Raw genomic sequence first — 22,793 nt, 5'->3', positions numbered from 1 at the left:
TAAGACATTATGGTGTGTAAACTCATCTTTCACTTTTCTTTTTAATTTCAGGTAATAAATGTTTGGTTTATGTTGAATCTCTCATCCTCTTATTTAACGGTAAGAATGAAGGTAACAACGAATAGGTAAATTCTGGGTTTAGCTATTAGTTTTTACATTAGAAATATGAGTCAGCAAGTGAATTTTTTCTTTTAAATTATCTGAACTAGTCTAATATTTTTGTACTTTAAGTTAGGGTGAGGAAAAATAAATTGTTTTTTTTTTAGTTTTTCTAGTTTATTTTTTCAAAAATGTCCATTAAAAATAACGATGCAGATTGATTTGGATTGCCTATAGGAAGTTAATATCCAAAACTTTTTTTTTGTTTGTTTTGAAGAACAGCAATTTTTGGTGCTTATGTTTTAATCAGCTTCCAAAGCTTTGCGGTTCTTAATTTAAATATATTTTTATTTTTTTACTATTTTCTTAAGTTTTGGCGAAATGACGATTAAAATTTATATATCATCTATTGTTTAACGAATATTTAAAACTTACCTACATGCAAAAAAACTGATTTTGAATGTTTGTGAATATTTGTTATCCTCCATTTTATCAAGTGTTCTAGATTTTCAATAAAAATACAAGTATCAAAGATATATTGTTTGGTAAAATAAAACTTTGCATTTTTTAGAATAATCCATTGTAAAAATTAAGTAAGTTGTTGGCGTTATAATGTAACTTACACAATTTTATATCGTGCGTTTTGTTCTTGATTTTGAATATAAAATAAATGATTTTCCATTGAACTGTCCTTTTGCTATGTTTTATCTCATTTGATAATTGAAAAAATGCTGACCTAAACTCCTGATAACTCAATTAGGAGACTTAATTTGAGGAAGTCCAGGCAACTGGTCCCATGGCTGAAGTTGCATAAACATCAATTAAACATCCATTTCCGGTAGTTGAGCACAGCTTCCAGTGACAGACAATACGCATTTCATTAGCAACAAAGAACTCATCAATGTTTAATTTCTTTGTTCTCGAGAGCTGAGCAATAAGAGAGTCAAGAGATCAAGCAAAGGTTCTGAACCGATTGGAAACTCATCCCCCAGGAATTTTCCCGTACTGAGTGCTGTTCGATGGGAAAAGCAAAAACATTTTTCCTCATTCAATTGATTGCTGCTGCTGCTGCCCTAGTTGAGGGCTTACGTGTAAATATGTGATTTAATTCCTGTCCTATAGGAGCGGGCCCTTGTGCGATTGTTTCGCTCACTTGACTTGCAGTTGGAATTTGGTGAATGGATGAGGAACACTGTTCGGCCCTTGGCTAAGGGCCATTTGCCACCTCAGTTGAGGTGGTAAGAGAAAAAAAAAAACGCAATTATTAAACAACTACCCCAGCTGTAGTTATTCAACGATTTGCTGAGATGCAAAGAAAAAAAATGGACGAGAAATTCCTTTTCGAATGCCAATCTTCATTTTAACCTGTTCACATCTCCAAACAAAATTTTCTTGTTCTGTGTAGATATCTAGTTGTTTCAGTTCTAAGGAATTGCTAATTAGTCGGAGAAATTTTGTTTACTTTGTTGATTTTGATACATACAAATGGCATTGTTTATGGTTCTGATTGTTCATTGAAAAAGCAGCTGTGAACATCAATCGCTGGCTTCGAAACGAAAATCGATGTCCTCATCACTTCCAACAAATGGCACGTTTGAGAGTTGAGTCTTTGAGTTATGCTTATGTTTATCATAAAAATCAACCTGCTTATGAAGAAAAAGGTTATAAATGAAAAACAAGAATTTTTTGTTTTCATTTTACGCACAAAATGTCTCAAAATCCCATACATTGTAGGCTCAAGGCAGACTTTCCTGTGGGCAGATGTTGCTTAAACTTAGCAGGTGACCTTTTGGAAAGCCGATGATCAATTTTATCCTGAAGCTTCTTTTTAATCATAAATTCAAAAATATCTACAACTTGACACAATCAAATTTTGGATAATGAAGGGAATTTTTTTCCAACTTCAATTAGAAAAAAATTCAAATCGATGTTATGTTGTCCAAGATATAAGGATTTATTCACAAGAACTTTTTTCATCACAAAGCAAATTTTACTACTGGAGCATTTCTCATAAACTTTTGAAATTCATTAAATTTTATTTTCGAATTCAGGGTCCAATTTTACTTAGAAAAAAAAAATGCTATAAATTAGTGCTTTAAAGATAACACCATAAAATGTTCTAGTCAATAATCTGAAACCTTTCAAAATTTCGTCTCGATACACAAAATAAAGTGGTTGAATCTATTTTAGAATTTTCCATTACGGTCAAACTTTTTCAAATATGCCTCAATTTCCTTCAAAAATGATATTTTCAAAACAATGCGTGTTATAGGTGAAAGCCTTCTGTAAGACGAGGAGATTTTCGAAAGTGTCAAATAATTCAAGATTATTCAAGAAAATAGCTTTGAAATGCTAAACATTTTAGATTAAATACTTTAGACTCACTCTAAACATTTTAAATTTTTAAATTTGAACTTTTATTTTGATTTAGTTTATAGTTCATTTATACAAAAGTTTTTATTAAGTGTAGAATCGAATTGATGAGTTTCCAAAAACAATCTCTATCAGTTATTAATACAGAAATCTCATTTAAATTTTTAACTTAAAAACGAGGTATTTATTTAAAAAGCATAAGACATCAAAAATTTAGTTATAATTATACTTTGAAGTATCTCTTCATTTTTAAGGGTCGTTTTTGGAAAAACATCAATATAACAGGAATAATAGCTAGAAAAATAAGTTAGCTTCAAGAAGATTTTTAAAATATGCTTTATTCATCATAACTGCATTATGGTAAAATTTTTGCCTTTTCGTCGCTGCCTCATAGTAGGAGTTTCCTTGGGAAATATCTAGGAGCATAGGAGGTGTAGGAAAACTTGATCGCACCATTTGCCAAAATGGATCCTGATCTTAAACCTTCTCCAACTAACAAAACCCTTTCCCTGGATATTTCAATATAGACTCGCAGACGTATAGACGGTTTCTATAGTTGGAAATATTGATTTATCTTTGTTTCTAGATTTTTCAAAATTTATCTTTGGAATATAAAGGGGCGAAAGGTTGTTAATTGATCCTATGAAGTATCCTACTAACAATCCTTCCTGCATCCCTTTCATTGACTACTAGGACGTGGCCGGCGCCGTTATTGATCATTTTTCAAAGGGAGAGCATGAGTTTTGTGCATTGCGAATGAACTGCTAGTCCCAAGCACCATTCTTCTGGTCCTTGCACAAAATTGATGGCCTCGATCAATCACGGAGTAGCAACCATTGGCGAAGTAGAACTTGTTCTGCCTAGCCACGCCAGCGATCATGGAATTGGAAATGCGTAAGTTGAGCAAAGCCTAATGAAATTTGCTATTTGAAGTGTTTAAAAGTGTTGTTGTATAAACACATTTGCACAGCGTTTCCAGTTCAATGATTTAAGGTGGATATGAGTAGTCAACCAAGCTAAGCATTTATACAAAAGTTTTTATAGATCAATGTCAAAAAAAAAACAAAACTTTATAGATGGACAGGTTAATATAATTAAGTTGCTAGATTTTTTTCCAGAACCTATCGGGACCGGGCACATCCTAGCAATTCCATCTTAAAACCTGACAATATCATGGAAAATTTTATCTTAAAACCTGGCAGTATTAGGGCACATTCAATTCAAACAACAACATAAATTCAACAGAAATCAAGATGAGAACTACTTGATTTTTTTTTCATCGAAAAAATATCAGCAGATTTTACAAAAAAACCGATTATGACTATTTTGTTGAAACTTTCTCAACAAATTTAATTTTTTGGACGCAAAAGTAATTTATCAAATAAATGGAATAAATCCGAACATTTTTGAACGAGATCCAAGCAATCTGGCTTGACCGGCCTTTTCTCAAATTTAGAATCAAATAATCGGGGAAACCCGGGTAAAACCGGGCAATCTGGCTAGCATAAAGTCAAATATACTTAACCAATTTTCACCAAAGTCGTTTTTCTATACAATGAAAAGATGATAGCATCAACATCCTCTAGCGGACAAAATGTTTGCATAAATTAGAGAAATTCGTGTAATACGTGATAGCGTCTATTCCGGACACAATTTAGTCAGAGGTACCAGTTCTAATTTTTTTTTCTTTATTCCTATTCTTGCACCATGACAATTTGAGAAACTTGAATAAGTAAAATGCTACAATTTTTTTTAAAGAAATCATGTCCACACTTTAAAAATATCAACCCACAAAATGTGTATCACGGAAGTTTTTTTTTCGATTGATTTCTAATAAATAGTGATGTACCGAATAATTGTATCGACCAATGACCGAATATCGAATATTCACCTTTTTAACTATTCGGCCAAACGCCAAAGTTTTTAAAAGAGATACAATAGCATTAAACATCGATGATCTTTTACCTTTTTGTCCTATTTCAAATGAACCATAATGCTGAATGAATCGGCACTAATAAAGATTTTCGTGCTGAACAATGAAAATTGGAGATTGAATCAGATTTCCCTAACAATTCGTTTTATCATTGTACGTAAACTAAAAAAGTGATTAAAATTTATTTAGACGGCGTCCCTGATCAACACGTTTTGCGATTGTCCAACAAGGATGCCAGGTGGTTTTGTCAAAAAACAGGACACCACGAAAAAATAATTCGATTTTTCATGATAACACTAAATTGCATAAACAAAGCATAAGCATGTGATGTAGAAACCTTAATATTTGAAACAAATGTGACCATCTTCTTTATATGGACTGAAGTTTATATCGAAAACTATCATTTTAAATATCATATGAACCGAAGATTACCATCGGTTAATAGGTTTTACTATATTTTATTGCAGATTTGTACGATATTTTCATAACTAAACTATGAATTCGATTTTAAAAGAGTTTTTTTTTTAAATCAGAACATTTTAATGGCCAATTTCCAAAAAACGGCACAATTCAAAAGATTTTCAAAAATCAGGACGGTTTCTTGAAAATCAGGACAAATCCTGATAAATCAGGACACCTGGCACCTCTGACAAAACTCCGATAAAATTCACAGTGTAAGACTCCCATTTCTGTCGCCAGATAGCGCTATTCGTGTCTCCCGTTTTCTCGTTAAGTGGTGCATATCGGTTAAAGTATATCTGATAAAGAATAAGGAAGCGGGAGATGATGAATAGAAACAGTTTTTGCACATGTAAACATTAGGGGAGAGTGAGGTAACGTGGGCCACTCTGAATATCTCAGATGTGTGTTGAAATAAAAATCTCAATCTAACTTAGAACGCCGTAGCTTTGCGTAACCATATTTTATCTATATGTTGTTGACTTAAATACGCATCATTTGCTTATTTTATTTATCAAGCTTTTAAAATTTTGAAAAAAATCACTTGCATAATTAAACATGCACCCGCTAATTGCATCGATGAGGAACCTATAGTTCATGACAAAAATATGCTCATACGCTTATAATCTTAGTTTTTTCATGTTCTTTTCCGTGGAAAAGGAATTTTCGATGAAACATCAATAAGTCACACAAACGCTACCAATTAGCAAATTAAAGCTTGTAGGGAATCGTTGGCCACATTTTGTGGGGTATCTTGGGCCACCTATATCTTTATGTTTTTGCATACATTCAGAACTTAAAAGAAGTTTTATCTATCTGTTAAGTTTTCTCATGCCAAATGAAAATTTATATAAAAAAGTTATGAAGCAAAGAAAAAAAGTGGCCATGATACCCCACACTCCCCTATATTACTGAGTAGTTTCACTGAAAGTTTCGAATTTTGTTATTAAATAAACACAATTTTGCATTTTTTTTAGTACATTCCGTTTTGAACCGAATTTGCATAAATTTCGTCAGACTTTCCATAAGAACAAAAAATTTACAAATATTGCCACAAACTTTCAATACGGCGAATGCGTTGTCCTAACTGTTTCGAGAAATACGCGTCAAAGTTTGACAGCTTTATATTCCTCCTTCACATATATTTTTTTTCTTTATCAAAGTGTAGGTCTTTGAGCATACTTTTTCACTCAACTGATAGCTCTATTTTCTTAGTTAATTACCACTTTAACTGTTCTTAAGATCTTCGAAAAAGTAGGTAGGATTTTTGAGCCCATGAACTGTTTTAATTTGCTCTTTTTTCTGATTGTTGTCTTAAAATGATGCAGGAATGACTATTTTTCTGAGCTACAATTTCCTTTGAACGGATTCTGACAAACCATACGTCACTCATTCGTGTTATCTCGTGAAATCAGCGACAAGTTTCTCTATTGAGTCACACCCCGGCTCTTGTCGGAGCAATCTTAATCATTTTGTCAATAAATAAACCACCACTACTTCTGTCTGGGATCGTAACTAAAAACACCTCACCAAGCAATGCTCTGCTACCTGTAACATTTACCTTCCGTCGACGTTCATGAAAGTTGTTGAACGATTTTGAATTTGCGCTCTCTAGCTAGGTTCCTCAAGTATTTGCCCGCCTCTCTATAGGCACATGTTCCGATGCGGCCTAAGCGTTTCATCAGATAAGATAAACACAACTCAATCGGAAGGTTTGTTGATGTTTCGTGGTTTACCTGGCTGGGTTATGAGGCTTTTTTTCCCTGATGTCGAACTCATACAAACTTTCCAACATCCCCTGAACCTACCTCGGATCGCCACACCATATATCACCTTCAGATTCCAGAGACCGGCAGCAGAAAATTTTTCGTGTGATTTACGATTCCGATTACAAACGCTAACGATTTCTTTGACAGCGACCGACAACGAGCTCGACTGGCAGCGGCTTCTGTTTCCTCAACCCGAGAGCGCATCAGGTTGTTGCAGTTTGCATGTTTTATATGTGTCACATCCACACGTTTATAACCTACTAGCTATCTTCTCCATGGAGCGTCTCTAACTCCATACCGTATATCGGTAGGTGGGTCGCTGAACGCAATTAAGATTCACACGGCGCAGAGCACGCGAAGCCTCCGTTGTTGGGTTGTTGAATATTGCAGAAGACGCCCCTTTTCTCCTTCAAGTCGTCGACACTTCCCCCGAATCCCGAGTTTCGAAACCTTTAAATCAACCTGCTCGTTAGCAGTGAAATCACGTATTTCTATTTCTGATTTTAACGTTTTTCTTCCTCCTTCCTCTACAATTCACACCCGAACACGACACGACACTCACAATTCGGTAGCTAGCCGTATTACCCACTTATCGGACGCTAATGAATGTTTGTGACGGATCCCCAGAATGGATTGTGTGTCGTGACACCGTTTTTACGGTGACGTGCTCTTCCCAGTTTTGGAGATCATTCGAATTCTAGACAGTCATTAACGGGACTGGATTGATCGGTTTCGGTATTGGAATCTCGAGAGAAATTTACTGGAATAGCGTGCTGATTCATCGTGATGATCTGCCTGGTATGAGGTGTTCTGCATAATGATTCACGAATGATCATCATTTCAGAGAAGTTTTACAGATATCATCGCTCTAGTTGCTCAAGAAAAAATGATGAAGACACTCGAGGACAGTAAATGGACGGTACTGAAAAACATTGCTTATTTAACACTCAACTCACTTGAAGTATGTCCATCTGACTTTCCAAGGATTCCTTCAATATCTAAGACGCCCACAAAATCGCGAAATTCCCTAGAAAAAAGATGAGCTTCTTAACATCAACCCACATAGGGTGATTTTCCAATCATTGCAAAGCTAAGCACATGATATTTATCATAATTAAGTCATTTTAACCAAATTTACTCACTTTTGTAATTTTTGTAATTTTTGTCAATTTTGTCAATTTGTCAATAATGTCAATTTTTGTCAATTTTATCAATTTTGTCAATTTTGTCAATTTTGTCAATTTTGTCAATTTTGTCAATTTTGTCAATTTTGTCAATTTTGTCAATTTTGTCAATTTTGTCAATTTTGTCAATTTTGTCAATTTTGTCAATTTTGTCAATTTTGTCAATTTTGTCAATTTTGTCAATTTTGTCAATTTTGTCAATTTTGTCAATTTTGTCAATTTTGTCAATTTTGTCAATTTTGTCAATTTTGTCAATTTTGTCAATTTTGTCAATTTTGTCAATTTTGTCAATTTTGTCAATTTTGTCAATTTTGGCAATTTTGGCAATTTTGTCAATTTTGTCATTTTGGACAATTTTGACAATTTTGACAATTTTGACAATTTTGTCAATTTTGTCAATTTTGTCATTTTTGTGATTTTTGTAATTTTTGTCATTTTTGTCATTTTTGTCATTTTTGCCATTTTTGTCATTTTTGCCATTTTGTATGACATCGAATATCTTTTCTGGGTACATGTTAAGTTTGGTTTTTGTTTACATAAAATGTATTGCAAGAACCTAGAAATATTATATGAACAATTTTTAAGTTTTTTTTTAACTTAAAATTCGTACGTACTGTCGTTACAGCAGATAATATCGCATTTCATGAGTAAACTTTTCAAACCACCCCAAAATGAATTAATCATTCTGATAAAAATGTGGTGAATACTATACCCATGTAATGATTCATCTTCAAAAGCGATGTCTTGAATTTTTTAAGTGGTTTTTTTGCGTTAACAAATCTTTATATAGTTAATATTCATGCTTAGAGTAACAACGTCCCTTGAAGTTCCAATGAAGCTTTCCGAGTAGTCATAAGGTCTGAGTCAATAATTTGAGTAAATAATTCATTCAGAAAATCGTCGTTTTTAAAAACTTCTTTCTTCTATAAGAAAAACTTTGGTAAATTGCCATGAAAAAGTAGAAACAATTTCAGCTTTTATCAAAAATTTCAATGCCAATGAGGACACAAGTCGAAAGCTATTAAAAATTGATTCATTAAACAGTAATGATGATGGAAAAGGTCAACCAATTTCATAATTCAGTGATAAATTTCCATCCCCTGGGTAGGGACCGTTTTTCGTTTTTTTAAAAGCAAGATACGATCAATTATCCCTGGAGCATTAACGCCGGAAATCAAAACTCATACCCACATGTGGCTCATATTTTTCTGAACCATTATGATCCCACAAGTATTGGCCCGAACCGTAATTAGGCAGAACATGGTATGGAAAAAGCACATTCCCTGGAAAACCGGATGAATAATGCGACATTCGGGAATAATATGGAAACGCTCTGATGATTGGGACGTTTGTTCGTGTATCTGTCAAATAAAAAACCAAAAACCAAAAAATATATCACTAATTACCCGCTCTTCCCCTCTTCACCATAAAAATAATAACAAAAAATAAGCCAAGGGACGTTCTGACCCAGTGCATCCCACTTCGATGCCGGCAGTCCATAAACCACAACTGGCCCCTCCGTGTTCGTTCACCGTTTTTTTTTTTCATTCTGGAGAAACCGAACCTGGACTGACGGAATATCTATGAACGAACAGAGTCAGAGTCAGTCTGGGTAGAAAGCATAAAACAACAACAACCACCTCCATCCAGAACTGACTGAACACCTTTGGTCTCCTAGAAGCCTAGAACCGACCAGCTGAACGACCAGTCAGCCAAAGAGCCAGTCATCCAGCCATTCAGCCGACCGACCGTTACTCCCGGAGCATAACCATAATTAAGAGGTTATTTCTAGAATGAATTATTAACTGCGCTCTTTTATACAGCCCGGTTTTTCTACAATATTGAAACAATTTTGCATCATGTTTCCCTCTATAACGACGACGTTGTAACACCGGACACTTACACGACATCAACGACCAACTGGTACAACGACTGATAACAATTTACCAACTTACTGGAGAATCGTCATCATGAGCATAGTGAAGAAATAATTTGCGTTGGGAGCTTTTTCCAAACCAAAATGCACAATAAATAAGGAAATTGATTTCTTAACAATTTTCTTACTCATGACCTTCAAACAAATTCGAAAAAATATTTAGTAATACTAAAACATGACTCAGAATAAATCGGAACCAAAGTTTCAAATCAATCTTTGTTCCGATAAGTTAAAAATAAATAATTTAAAAAGATGATCCTTATTCCGAACTAGAAATTTTAAGTCAATATTTTCGAAACACCAAAAAACGAATGCCAATAAAAATTTCAAAAAAACAGAATTTTACCCAGACAACCAAAAGTCGTATTTTATTTTACAGATTACATCGTATAGAACGTTATTTAAACTCATTCCCGTTTATCTGCAAATACAATGTGCGGCCCATGCATATTCTTTGTCGTATTTAAATGCATTGCATGATTTTATTACGACAATTCGTATATCTGCACCTACAATGTGCGGCCCATGCATATTCTTCATCGTATTGAAATACATTGCATGATTTTATTACGACAAAGAAATCCAAATCAAGAATATGTGTGCTAATGTACCTATATGGCCTCCAAAATGATACGTATATATTGGTTTTGCTGCATTATATACGATATGTTTACGCGTAGATTTGCACGTATATTTGTGTTGCAATTTCGAAATACCCACCAAATGGTTGTCTGAGTAAATTTTGAACATTCACAGAAATAGAATACAAAAATTATAAATCGAATTTTAATATAAATTTCAGATAATCTCAGAATTTAACCATGATTAAGTTTAAGTTACATTGCGTTTCTTCAATTTAAATCGAAGAGATGATTTACAGTTCCTCTGTATCTTTTTGAATTGAAAATAATATTCCATCACGATTTAAAAAGTCAATTTTCACGACAAGGAAAAATAATATCCATTTTGAACTTTAGAGAATTTCTTCAAAACACAAACAGTTGCGTTCAAAGAAAAAAATGCAATCACGTGAAGCAGCGACCTTGCTTCCAACTTTGACCAGTTGCCATTTCTGTCTGGGTTGATATTTTATCATGAAAATTCCACAAAATCTAAACCCACTATCCAATAAAATTCGTTGACTATAGTACGATTATATAGAAAAATACAGATATCTCGTAAAAAAAGGAAAATTTGAAAAAGCTTTATAAAAGTTTATTTTTGACAATTTTCACTGAAAGTTCTTAAAATTTGGTAAAAAGGTGTTAAATTGTTTGATCTAGTACCTGGCAGAGTTTTATCAAAACTGATTGACGCGAAAATATCGTTCTTAATGTTCTTTTGGATTTTCCTTCCACAAAACCAAACATTCACACTAAAAATGCTGGTTTTTGATGAAAATTTCATTCCTGATTTGTTTGAAAGTAAATTTTTTTTTTCTAAAAGAGCTCAAAATAAGAAGAACCACCTTCCAAAAAATGATATACGAACTTGATACATAAGTACAAACTTGAATTGATTATTACATTCGCTCTTTCGTTTGAGTCTCTAACAATTCAATATTTTTTATTCACTATCAAAGGAGGAATGAAGTTTTTATTATCAATTAACTATATTTAAAGTGATAATTTTTTAAATCTGTTGAAAAAATCCTATATAAACATGTGATAACATTATCTTTCATTAAAACATCCGCCCAAAAAAGATTGAAATCGCTTGTTGGTCAATAATGAATCATATTTTTAGCCTACCGCATTCAAGATAGCCCCAATCGATTTTGATGAAACTCGGCCAGGTACTAGATCAATCATTTTTACATCTTTTGGCCAAATTTTAAGTATTTTCAATGGAAATTGTCAAAAATACAGCGAACTTTTCGAATCAATCTCAAATTTCTCTCAATTACGAGAATAGCTGTATCTTTTTATTCAATCATAGTACAGTCTTCAAATTTTGTGGAGTATTAGTTGAATAGTTGATCTAAATTTTGTGCAAGTTTCATGTTAAATATCAACCCAGACAAAAACGGCAACTTGACAAATTTGGAAGCAATACGCTGCTTCATGCGATTTTATCCTCTTTTGTACGCAACTGTAGATGAGGATTGAATTTATTTTGATTAGAGGAAAAATAAAACTATTTTATTTAAAGAGTGCCAGGGATCACAGTCGAAGATAAAATTCTTTATTATCGGTATTCAAATTCTTCCAGTTTTCAAATAAAAGGCTACAGAAGGGCATGATTGATTAAAGTTTACAAAAATAACTTTAATATTTAAAATACAACATGTTCGATTTATCACCACTAACAAAGTAAAGTTTAAGAAATGGGTGATTTCTTGAATAATCAAGTACGGAACTTAAAAAAAATAGGAATTCCAAGTTTTGTTGTAAATATTGAAAGCACAATGCAAATACCAACTTAGCTAAAATAACATATTAAAATTAAGCTTAGAATAAACTTTTTCGAATCATTTTTCGAACTTTTCCTAGATTAATAAAAAGAACATGATCGATTAAAAAAAGAGGATTTAAAAAATAAAACTAGAAAAACGTTTTTAAATATTCCAGCACAGTTTGAGTTTAAAATTGCTAGCTATGAATATTTTGTCGTCGTCAATTAAAATATGGAGACCTGGAAAGGACAAAAGCAAGAAACTTAGTTTTTCTTATTAAAAATTTAAACATTTAAACTTAAAGTTTAAAAACAAAGGCAAACTTATGAAAATAATTAAAAAAATTTATAAGTTTGCTACAAAATTTGGTAAGTTTATTTGCTAATTTTAAAAAAAACTATGCAAATTGGTAAATTTATTAGAAAATAAATATAAAATGTCGATTTGGCCTAAAAGGTTACAGTTATCTCTTTTTGCTAAGAACATTTCAACATTATGAAAATGATTTTTTTTAGAAGGAACAATTTGATGACATATGATGAAAATGCTTCTAATAAAATTCTACTCGCTCATCTTGAATATCTTTTAAATTCTTCTTACTTCTTATTCTTTTTTCATAACTAACGGTAAATAAATTCTTCTTAAATTTAAACATTACATAAAGGTGAAAACGAAAATCTTCATTTTACAGTTTTGGGAAAAGAAAACAAATATTAAATTTCTTTATATTTTTTTCGCAATAACTTGCGGTCTTGGAGAATGATTCTATGAATCATTAATTTATTTTTATTATTATGTTATATGTAAAGTTATGTCAACAAAGTGTAGATTTATCGTGAATAATTTTGACCTTATTCCAAAAGTTTTAGGGCACCAACATTGGTCAAAATAAGCACTTTATTTCTCACCTGAAAAAATGTGAATCGTGGCCTTGAGATATTCATCAAAACACACAATCAAATTAAGGCTTAAATTGCTATCTTGAATAAATTGCATTTTATCATATTTTAAAGATTTTTTTATAATCTAAGTTATAAGTAATTGAGTAATGGGTGAACTTGTTCAGATACATTTCTCTAAACAAACAATTTTAAAGACGAGGTTGTATTTTTATGCCTTAAGATTTGAGTTTCAATACAAAAGGTTTATTTAGTGATGATACGAAATTGACAAATTAAAATAAGTTTCAATACGTGAACGTTCTATAGTTTCGTAGAATAAAATGCCTTAGGCATAGACTGGCGATATCCCGGAGGCGAGCCAATTTTCTGACATTTTTTTCAACACTTATTCTGAAACACCTTTTGAGATGAAGTCATTTCACGTTACTACGGTTCTTGAACTGAAAATTTGTCTTTGAAAAATTCTTCATGGGGGTGGTCTAATCCCTTAACCCCCTAAGAAAAAAAAAAACAACACGATTTTGTTGAAAGTATAAAACTCATCCATAAATTTACGTTGCTTCAATTTCATAAAAAAATATGAATAATATATTAACTATCAACAGAGAACGAATGATCCTGATAAAAACAATCTGTAAATAAAAAAAATAGAAAAGAATAGAATTATTTTCAACGCTGTTTGTTGCTTGTTTTGGAAGCATACTATACATTCCAGCCATAGTATACTTCAACTAACAATGCTTGAAAAAAATTGAGAATAAAAAAAGAGAAAAAGTAGAAAATTCAGTACAAAAAAAATCTTGTCAACTTTGGTCAAAAATGAAAAAGAGGATGCTTTAAGCCTAAGCCGAAGTTGTGACTTTTTTATAAAAAAAATATTAGGAGAACAATCTTCATTAGAAGCTGATGGAATTGTTTGAGAATATTAAGCGTGATTTAACCTTAAATATACTTCTTCCGAAAGCTCAAAAATAGTGTTTTCTCACAAAAAGTATATAAACAAAATTTTAAATGTCAAATTAAAAACAAAATAACTTGATAGAATACGTCAACATATTGTAAGTCGCGAATGCCATAAAGATGGTAAAACGACTATATTAGAACAAAAAAAAAGTCAACATATTGTGAGTTTTCTGTTCCAAAATTCTGGAATATAGATACATATATTTTTTCGTAAAGGATTCGTTACTAACATTTAAAGCTTGAAAATACTAACAGTATTTTTTCTATTTTATCTCTATTCGATTATTTCATTACCCACCAAATTTACGCTCGATTTTAATAATGGCTGCTGTTCCGATTTCATCACGCTTTTTCATAATTAAACATATCATTCAAAAACCATTTCCAGTTCCTTAAAATTCATTTGAACGACCATTCAAATATTACACGCCTAAACACGTTTAGGCGATAAGGAAGGGCTTAGCATAAGGTTGCCAGAAAGTTGTTCCGGGCTTTTTTCATCTTAAAACCTGGCAAAATCCGGTCATTTGATTCCAAAATGTTGACCCTAAATCCGGCAAATATCCGGGCAAATTTGGTCCAAATCAAGGAATTACTCAACACAAATCAAGGGAAAAAAATGATAAACCTTTTTTTTCATCAGCAGTTTTTAAACCGTATTTTACGCTTTCAAAAAAATAAAATAAAAATAAAAGAAATAACAACACAATTTGATATTTTTGTTTAGTTTGGCAAATAATGTGAATAAATCCGGGCATTTTTAACTGAAATCTGGGCAACCGGGCCGGGCCGGACTTTTGTCAAATTTTGTGTTAAATATCCGGGCAAACCCGGATAAAACCGGCAATCTGGCAACCTCAGCTTAGCGTTTTGTTACGCTTTGTGGATATTGGATAGAAATTCTAATGAGATTGTATTACTAAGAGGTAAGAGGGAGGAGGAAGTGAATGGCCCCTTACATCGTAAAACGCGTTAGTAAATGGTGATCTAATGGTTTATGTTAAGGGATATAAACATTATATAAATTTAAAAAAGAGTATTGAATAGTTTTTTACTGTTCATATAGAGTATTAAGGGTCTAGGAAATTTTTATTCGGATTAACACTTGACGTGACACTTTGTGCTTACATCATATGCAGTGTAAACTTGGTGAAGATGTGTTCTCAAAAGGGATTGGTGCTATTAAACGCTTAATTTTACCGAGGAAAATAAAAATTTTCTACACTTGCCTTGCGTTAACGACTCAAACAATTTTTTTGAAGAACTTGAAAAAGAACTAATGAGGCTATTTGAGCCAAGACCTTATTTTGGGAAAACACGCTCTCCAGATTCCAAGTTGTTCAATTTTTTTTTTTAATTTAAACTTGTCGTTTAGTCATAATTGTGAATAAGAGTATCCCAAAATACGAAATTCTCACCAGTTAAAGATTGACAACGCATTCTATGCAGTTTGATATGATCATTTTTTCAATACAACATAAGAGATAAAAACTGTACTATTTTTCAATAAAAAAAAATAGTTAACTGTTTCAATAAAACATTTAAATAGACCGTAAACTATCAAATTTATAGTAAACCGGCTTTGGCTTTGAGGAAAGATTGTATTTTAATTGGCTAAGATACTTATTAAATAAATTCCAATTTTTGGTTGCGGTAAACTTCTACAAATGCATCAAATGGTTAAAACTCATTGATACAAAGCATATTCACAGCTTAAAACTTAAAAATTTCGATCTGTTTTTAAATGTTTTTGTTCCGCCAAATTCACTATTTTATCAATTTATAGATCAAATTAGTTAAACATGAGAACTGTTAAGAAACCGTTGCTCAAACGCTGCTGAAACTTTAAAATTTTCAAAAATAAAAAAAATTAACTCGATGGTGATATTTCGAATTTTTGTCAACATTGCATTTTTTGACGGTGTAACTTTCTCAAGATTGATGTGGTTTCTTCATTTTTTGCTTCGTCAATATTAATAAATTCTTCTTCGGCTCTTGTGCTGCCTTGATGGTAACAAGGGCAAGTCAAATTATGTTTTGAGATTATATTGTAAAAATCATTTGAAGACTAAATAAAGGGAAATCCTAGAAAATATGAAGAAAATTTTAAAAATTAACATCGTTCTGTTCCGGCTCACCGATCGATTTTCATTATCATTATGTCTTATGTTGGTCCATCATGCTGCAAACTGTCTTGGAAACCAAATCTATCAAGAAAAACCGATACGTCATGGATGGATTTACATTTAACACATTTATGAAAAGCAAAAGCAGCGATGGGAACTCTCGCTGTGTGAAATTGCTCGCAAAAATAGGAGGAATCACGCCAAAAGTGGCTCAAACCTCAACCGCAAAGCGAACTTGATTCCCTGGGAATAATCATGGTCGAAGCTTGTCCACCACATGGACATGAACAACGTAAACGCACATCCAACGCGTCGCGTCGCTTCGAGACATCACAAAAGTACAAGCGGCTACACGATGTGGCATGGCGTCTGCCATGTAGCTGTCATAAATATAGTATATCCCTTCATTCTACCCTTCCCATTTTTACTGGGCCGGCATAGCGTCGCGAATGATTTTCTTTCTGGGTGAATGAAAAAAAAGCGGGGAAACATGAATTTACCCAGTCCAACCAGGTATCAACAATAATTACAGCAACAACTGCGTCAGCAGCAGTCGGTCGAGCAACCATAATCATTTGGAAAATAAAAAGAGTAAAAATAAAAAAACCATAGGCGCGCAGAGATTCCAAAGGTGGTGCATCACCTTGAAAGAGGCGCGCACGTTCAAGTCATCAGACTTGAGCTAGGCTAGGCGTCGTCATCAGCAAGTGGCCAGGAGGGAGCGCGAAAAACGCATGGAGGAAAAGTTATTATTTTCCCAACCCAATAACTGTAAGCACGCGGCGATTACAGCTAGACCAGGTGTTTTTTCCTTTATTTTTTCTCCCCTTTCTAGTTAAGCCTATGACGACGACGTGTATTGTATGAATGCTGCTGCAAAAGGTTGTAGGATGTTTGAAACACAGAAAAAAAAAACGGTTCAAACAACTCTTTTTTTGCGTTTTACACGGGTTTGTCGAGCCTGGACAACAAGAGATGAATGTTGGCTGATGGCTTGAGCTTCGCGTGTTGCATTTCTGTTTCGCTAGAATTCGAGCTAGAATCAAGATAACCTTGCGGCGGATGGCGGCTGTTCTAGGTGGCACTTTTTGTTCTGTAAACCTTGGAAATTTGCATCAGTTGCGTTTCGGAATGCTGACATACTTGGTGCCAATACATGTACAGGAATTTTATCATGAAATAAGGAAATATAAGTACACATTCTAAACCGATGAGAAAGCAAGGCAAAATAAATTTAGAGTTCAATGATTATTCTAGGAAGTCTCTGAGATACCATATCGAGTCGCACAAAGTCACAGCTTTTCAGAAAGATGATGTTCTATAAGGGTGTTAAAAACAATATGTTTATTAGACTGCCCCAAATTTGTATGAGAAATTCAAAACCTGTAAAGTGTTATGCGCTGAAGGCTAAAATTAAACTTAGGCCTAGGGCAAGATCTCATGCCAAATTTGGGCCAGATCGGATCACAGGAATGGGTCGCTCAACGAGCCCGAAGTTTGTATGGGATTTTTTGACATTTTGTTCAGGAGAAACATGAAAAATCAGTTTTTCATAAATATAAATAAAAAAAAATTAGGTTTCATAAATGGGCTAACTTTTTTAAGGGTGATATCCGTCATTGTTAATGAGTCGAGACGTTCGAACATTTCGACGCAGCATTAACCGTGATGAATACCACTCTTAAAAAAGTTAGCCCATTTTTGAAGTCTTATAACTATTTTACTTCTACTCAAATCGATTTGCAGTCGTCGGATAAAATATTTGTCATAGTTTGGGCTTTAAGAAAACCCAATTTCAAAAGAAATCGGCCGAAGAAAACCAAAGATGTGTATGAAAAACTGTTTTTTCATGTTTCTCTCGAACAAAATGTCTCAAAATCCCATACAAACTTTAAGCTCGTTTAGCGACCCCTTCCGTGATCCGTGATCCAATCTGGCCCAAATTTGGCTTGAGATCTTGCACTAGGCCTAGGATAAATTTAAGCCTGCAGTACATAACTTTTTCAAAAGTCGGGTCATTTGGGGCACTCTAATGTATATACATATTTAACAGTTAAAGGCCCGACGTTTTATTTTGAAATATTGGGAGGCCCAATATCTTGATTTAATGAAAATGTAGAAATCTTTAAAAACTGGAGAAAATTGCAAAATAGTTTAGGGCAATATTCTTTTTTTTATCAGAACTCAGAAATTCGGAAGTGGAAGCAATTAAGAGTTTAATAACCAATTACTTTAGATGAATTTATGGATATAAGGGCAAAGTCGTAAAAAAAATTTAGGATAAAATATCTCTACATTTCATTAGGTAGTTCAAGTTTATGAAAAATAACTTTTGTATGGGCCAACTAAAAAATCATGTTTAGAGGTTCCGCAAACTCGATCTTTGAAAAAGGTCTACTTTTGAAAGATTTGATTTAAAAAAATTCTTGGTTTAAAAATTTTCACAAAATTTCTACATTTTATATTTATTTTAACTTTTTTAGTACAATTTTGAACGTTAAAAAATTAAAAAAATAACCGAATTTGTATCAAAATTTAAAACCAGTCAGCTTTTTTCTTGAAAAAAGTTTTTTTGTCCCGATTTTTTTTAAATTAACTAACCAAAATGTGTACCTAGCGTATTTTTTTTAATACTAATGCCATTAAAAGAAGCGGATTTTTTTGCACTTGTACTTTTTCAACAATGTATGTTTTTTGTATGATCGTGTGAAGAGCTATTTACGGTTTCATCTTTATTAGAAGACACAATTTAGGATATTTTTTAATTTAATTTATCAAATTCGTCTTGATAAAAACCTACTTGAAAATCAAAACACATGCATATTAAGATTAAGATGTTTTAAGGAAATCATCGGAAGGCCATAGTCAAAATTTGAGCTGAATCATATAACGGGAAGGGATTTTACCGAATCTCAAGAGTGAAAAGGATTTTGAGACATTCTGTTCTGAAGAAGCATAGAAAACTGGTTTTCCACCTTATTTTTTCTTTCCCATTCGATTGCTTATTGATGTTAATTTTATTAAAAATTTTACTAGGAGTAACATTTCACCTCAAGACTGCAACTCGATTGAATTTAAGACAAAAAAGTTATTGCAGTTCAAAATTTGTATTTTTGTCGCAAATTGTCATATTAAACGTAATGAGTAAAATGTACTCATCGAGTGTTAAACGACAGTATGCGACCAAAAATGCAGTTTTTAAACCGCAATAACTTTTTTTGTTTTAATTCAATCGAGTTGCAGTCTTCAATGTTACTCTTGATTTAAACTTCAATAAGATCAACATAAATAAGCAGAGATTCTCTTGAGCTTCAGTGCAACCCCTACTCGTCTTCAGATTCAGCTCAAATTTTGACTATGGCCGAATTTGATAAATTGAATAAAAAATATCCTAAATTGTGACATTTAATAAGGATTGAACAGTTAATAGCTCTTAACACGATAATACAAACAACACACATTGTTGAGAAAAATATTAGTGCACAAAAATCCGCATCTTTTGATGGCATTGGCATTGAAAAAAAAAATTATGCTAGGTACACACTTTGGTCAGTGAAATAAAAAATTTAGGAACAAAAAAAAATTGTTTTGCTAGAAAATTGTTAAGTGATTTTATAATTTGAGACAAATTCGGTTAATTTTATATTTTTCACGTTTAGTATTTTACTCAAAAAAAGATAAAAAAAATGGAAATATATGCTGGACAGAATAGGGCGGTCAAAACGCATAGAAATTTTGAAATTATTAGCAAAATTCATTCTTTTTGTAAATGACTGCAGTTTCAATGTAGATTTAAATGCATTAGATTTTCATTTGACAATCTAAAATGTATTGATATTTGTACATAAGTTAAGTTATACTAAACGACAATAAACTGATGAATAAAACTGAAAAAAAATGTTGTGCTTTGAACCCAGAATTTATTTTTAATCTAATCTTTAAAAAGTGGAAGTTTTTAAAATATCGTGTTGGCAGAACCTCTAAACTAAGGTTGCCAGATTGCCCGGTTTTATCCGGGCTGGCCCGGATATTTGATACAAAATTTTAGAACAGTCCAGCCCAGCCCGGTAGCCCGGATTTCATTGACCTTTTTTCACTTTATTTGGCAAATAAAACAAAAAAAAAATAATTGTGTTGCTAATTGTGTTGCTATATTTGAAATCACAAGTTAAAAACCTAATTGTAACACATCAAAAAGAATGTACAAATCTTATGTTACATGAATAAAACGAATTATTATTATTATTATTAATTTTTTTATTAAGCCACCAAAACAAAAAAATCATAGCAGATTTTGCAAAAATAATCATAAAAGGATTTTCCGAAGATTAAAATAAATTTGAAATTTGTTTTTGAATTTTGATGAAATAAATTTTTTTTTTCAATTCTTCTATCTTGATTTTTGTTGAGTAATTTCTGGGTTTTGACAAAATTTGCCCGGATTTTCGGTCTCGATTTTGAAATGAAAAACTCGGATTTTGCCAGGTTTTTTATAAAAAAATTGCCCGGATTGTCCGGTCCGGATACGTGCTGAAAAAATTCTGGCAACCATACTCTAAACATGATTTTTTTTTAAGTCGACCCCATACAAAACTTTGAATTCCACTTCCTTATTTACCATTTCGATGAGGAACCCCCAGATTTCCAGACATTATGCAATTTTGGAACACCTCACTCCACACTCGTCCCACAGAATGACCAATTGCAGGGGTTCGAGTTTGAAGGACCGATTTTTTCTTCGAAATTCATAATACTCATCAGTTTCAAATAAATTGTTCTGTTACATTACTTTCAAATATAAACCGTTTATTACTACGAAACTAGCATAGAGAAGACGATATCAATATATTCTCCACGCCGCGCCGTCTATTCTTTCCAAGCAGCTTTTTAAGACATAATGAGGCTATCTTGATTATGTTTAATTTTTTTCTTGATTTTCTAGATTTTCAATTTATCGTTATTGAAAACTTTTGTGTTTAACGTAGCAAACATCTCATAATTGATTTTGTTTTCATTATAGGGTAAAGGACCCTAAGACAACGGCTTAAGGAAGCTTTTTTCATTATTTCAATAGAATTGCCTTCCACGTTGTTTTAAAACTGATGTTTAGTAATTGAACTATATTTCTAATACTGTTTTATGAAACTATGAAGGAAATAGATCAATCCATTACGTACTTTTTAGTCAATTTATGATTTATTTTCCTCATTCAAGTTCCTTCATTGTCGTACCAGGTTCCTAATTCCGTCGTACAAGGAGACCGAAATTGTCTCAATTTATTCCACCCTCTTCAGAAATACATTTAAAATTTTGCGGTTGCGGTTCATGCAATTGGCATTAGCTTTCATCGAACGGATCAACCGCACAGGATAACAGCAGAAGTTCTTTCAAGTAACCAGTCGCAATAAGCCATGAAATTAGGATAGCTTTATTGTAAACAGGTCTACCATTGCTTGGCTAATGCATCTGCAGGCAGCAAAATATTATACCTTTCATTCTATTATACCGAAATTGTCTCAAACTATTCCTCCCTCATGAGGTATAGATTTGAAATTTTGCGGTTGCGGTTCATGCAAATGCTATTATTTACTTCGCATGGATCAACCGCGCAGAATAACGGCAAAGTTCAAATGAGCTCTAAGTCGCAATAATATGGTCTTGCCAAGAAATCTCAAGGTAGCGTTATTGTAGCTAGGTACCATTGCTTGTCTAAGGCAATCGCAGGCAGTACAATATTATACCTTACAAATTGAATCCACCCTGCAAATGTATTTTCTACCAACACACTCTCCAATGGACAGGGCTGCCATGATTTAGGATTTGTCTGTAAGATAAAATTTCATAACATTCATACAGACATTTAACACAAATTACAATGCACAAATTTACACAGAAACTACCCATATTTAAAGAACATCAACATTTTTAATAGAACTATATGTTTTTCTACGTAAAGAGACTGAATAGTAAGACATTTAAGGCAGAATCACATTTGCGTTATGTCAACATGTGTATTCTTATACATGTGGGAACCCTGGCGAAGGGTATCGAAACAAAGCAACGCCACGTTGATGCGTGTAATGCGCATTAGACTGGTTCAGCTCATCTATTCGAGTTTTTTTTACGAGCGATAAAACTTTTCGACTTTCTCATTCAAACTGTAATATGTCAAAAATGACAAAACATCTTTTGTTGAAAATTCACTGAGAATTTATAAAATACGAAGCAAACATGAGTCAAGTTTTAAAACTTATATGGTAGGAATCAGCTTAAAAAAGCGGTTCGATTTTGTTTTATTTTGAACGACTTTATGTACAAAAAATCATATCTTCCGATTTTTTTTTATCCAAACTTGTATTGAGATCCAAACCAGAGACTCGTGAACTATTATTTCAAAGTTTGAATCATTCATTCATCTGAATTCTCTTGTCATTTTGAACTTCAACGGGAGTTTTTTGCATCATTTTTCCATGAATCCTCAACATTCAATAGAAATCGAGGTTATTGGTCCAGGAATTGATTTTTTTTCCTCGAGTTGTTATTGATTCCCATTTAGAGAATTTCTGAAAACTGGAGAAAATTAAGTTTTAGTTTTCAAGGATTTCTCAGTGAACATTCTGTATAGCAAAGCGTTTGGTCGTATGTCAGATATTG

At 32.6% G+C, this 22,793-nt stretch overlaps 1 protein-coding gene across 1 annotated transcript in view; it reads left to right on the top strand.

The window, feature by feature from the left end:
• Window positions 1–22,793, top strand: part of LOC129743479 (uncharacterized) — a 113,058-nt gene that overhangs the window by 63,297 nt on the left and 26,968 nt on the right. The window contains exon 7 of the mRNA XM_055735513.1: window positions 16,329–16,515. Coding sequence (XP_055591488.1) covers window positions 16,329–16,515 — 187 coding nt within the window. The remainder of the gene's footprint in view (window positions 1–16,328; window positions 16,516–22,793) is intronic.

This window comes from Uranotaenia lowii, chromosome 2, assembly GCF_029784155.1.
Source record: "Uranotaenia lowii strain MFRU-FL chromosome 2, ASM2978415v1, whole genome shotgun sequence".
Classification (NCBI taxonomy): Eukaryota; Metazoa; Arthropoda; class Insecta; order Diptera; family Culicidae; genus Uranotaenia; species Uranotaenia lowii.
Note: the sequence above shows the minus strand (reverse complement) of the source record. Positions and strands in the feature narration are given on the sequence as shown.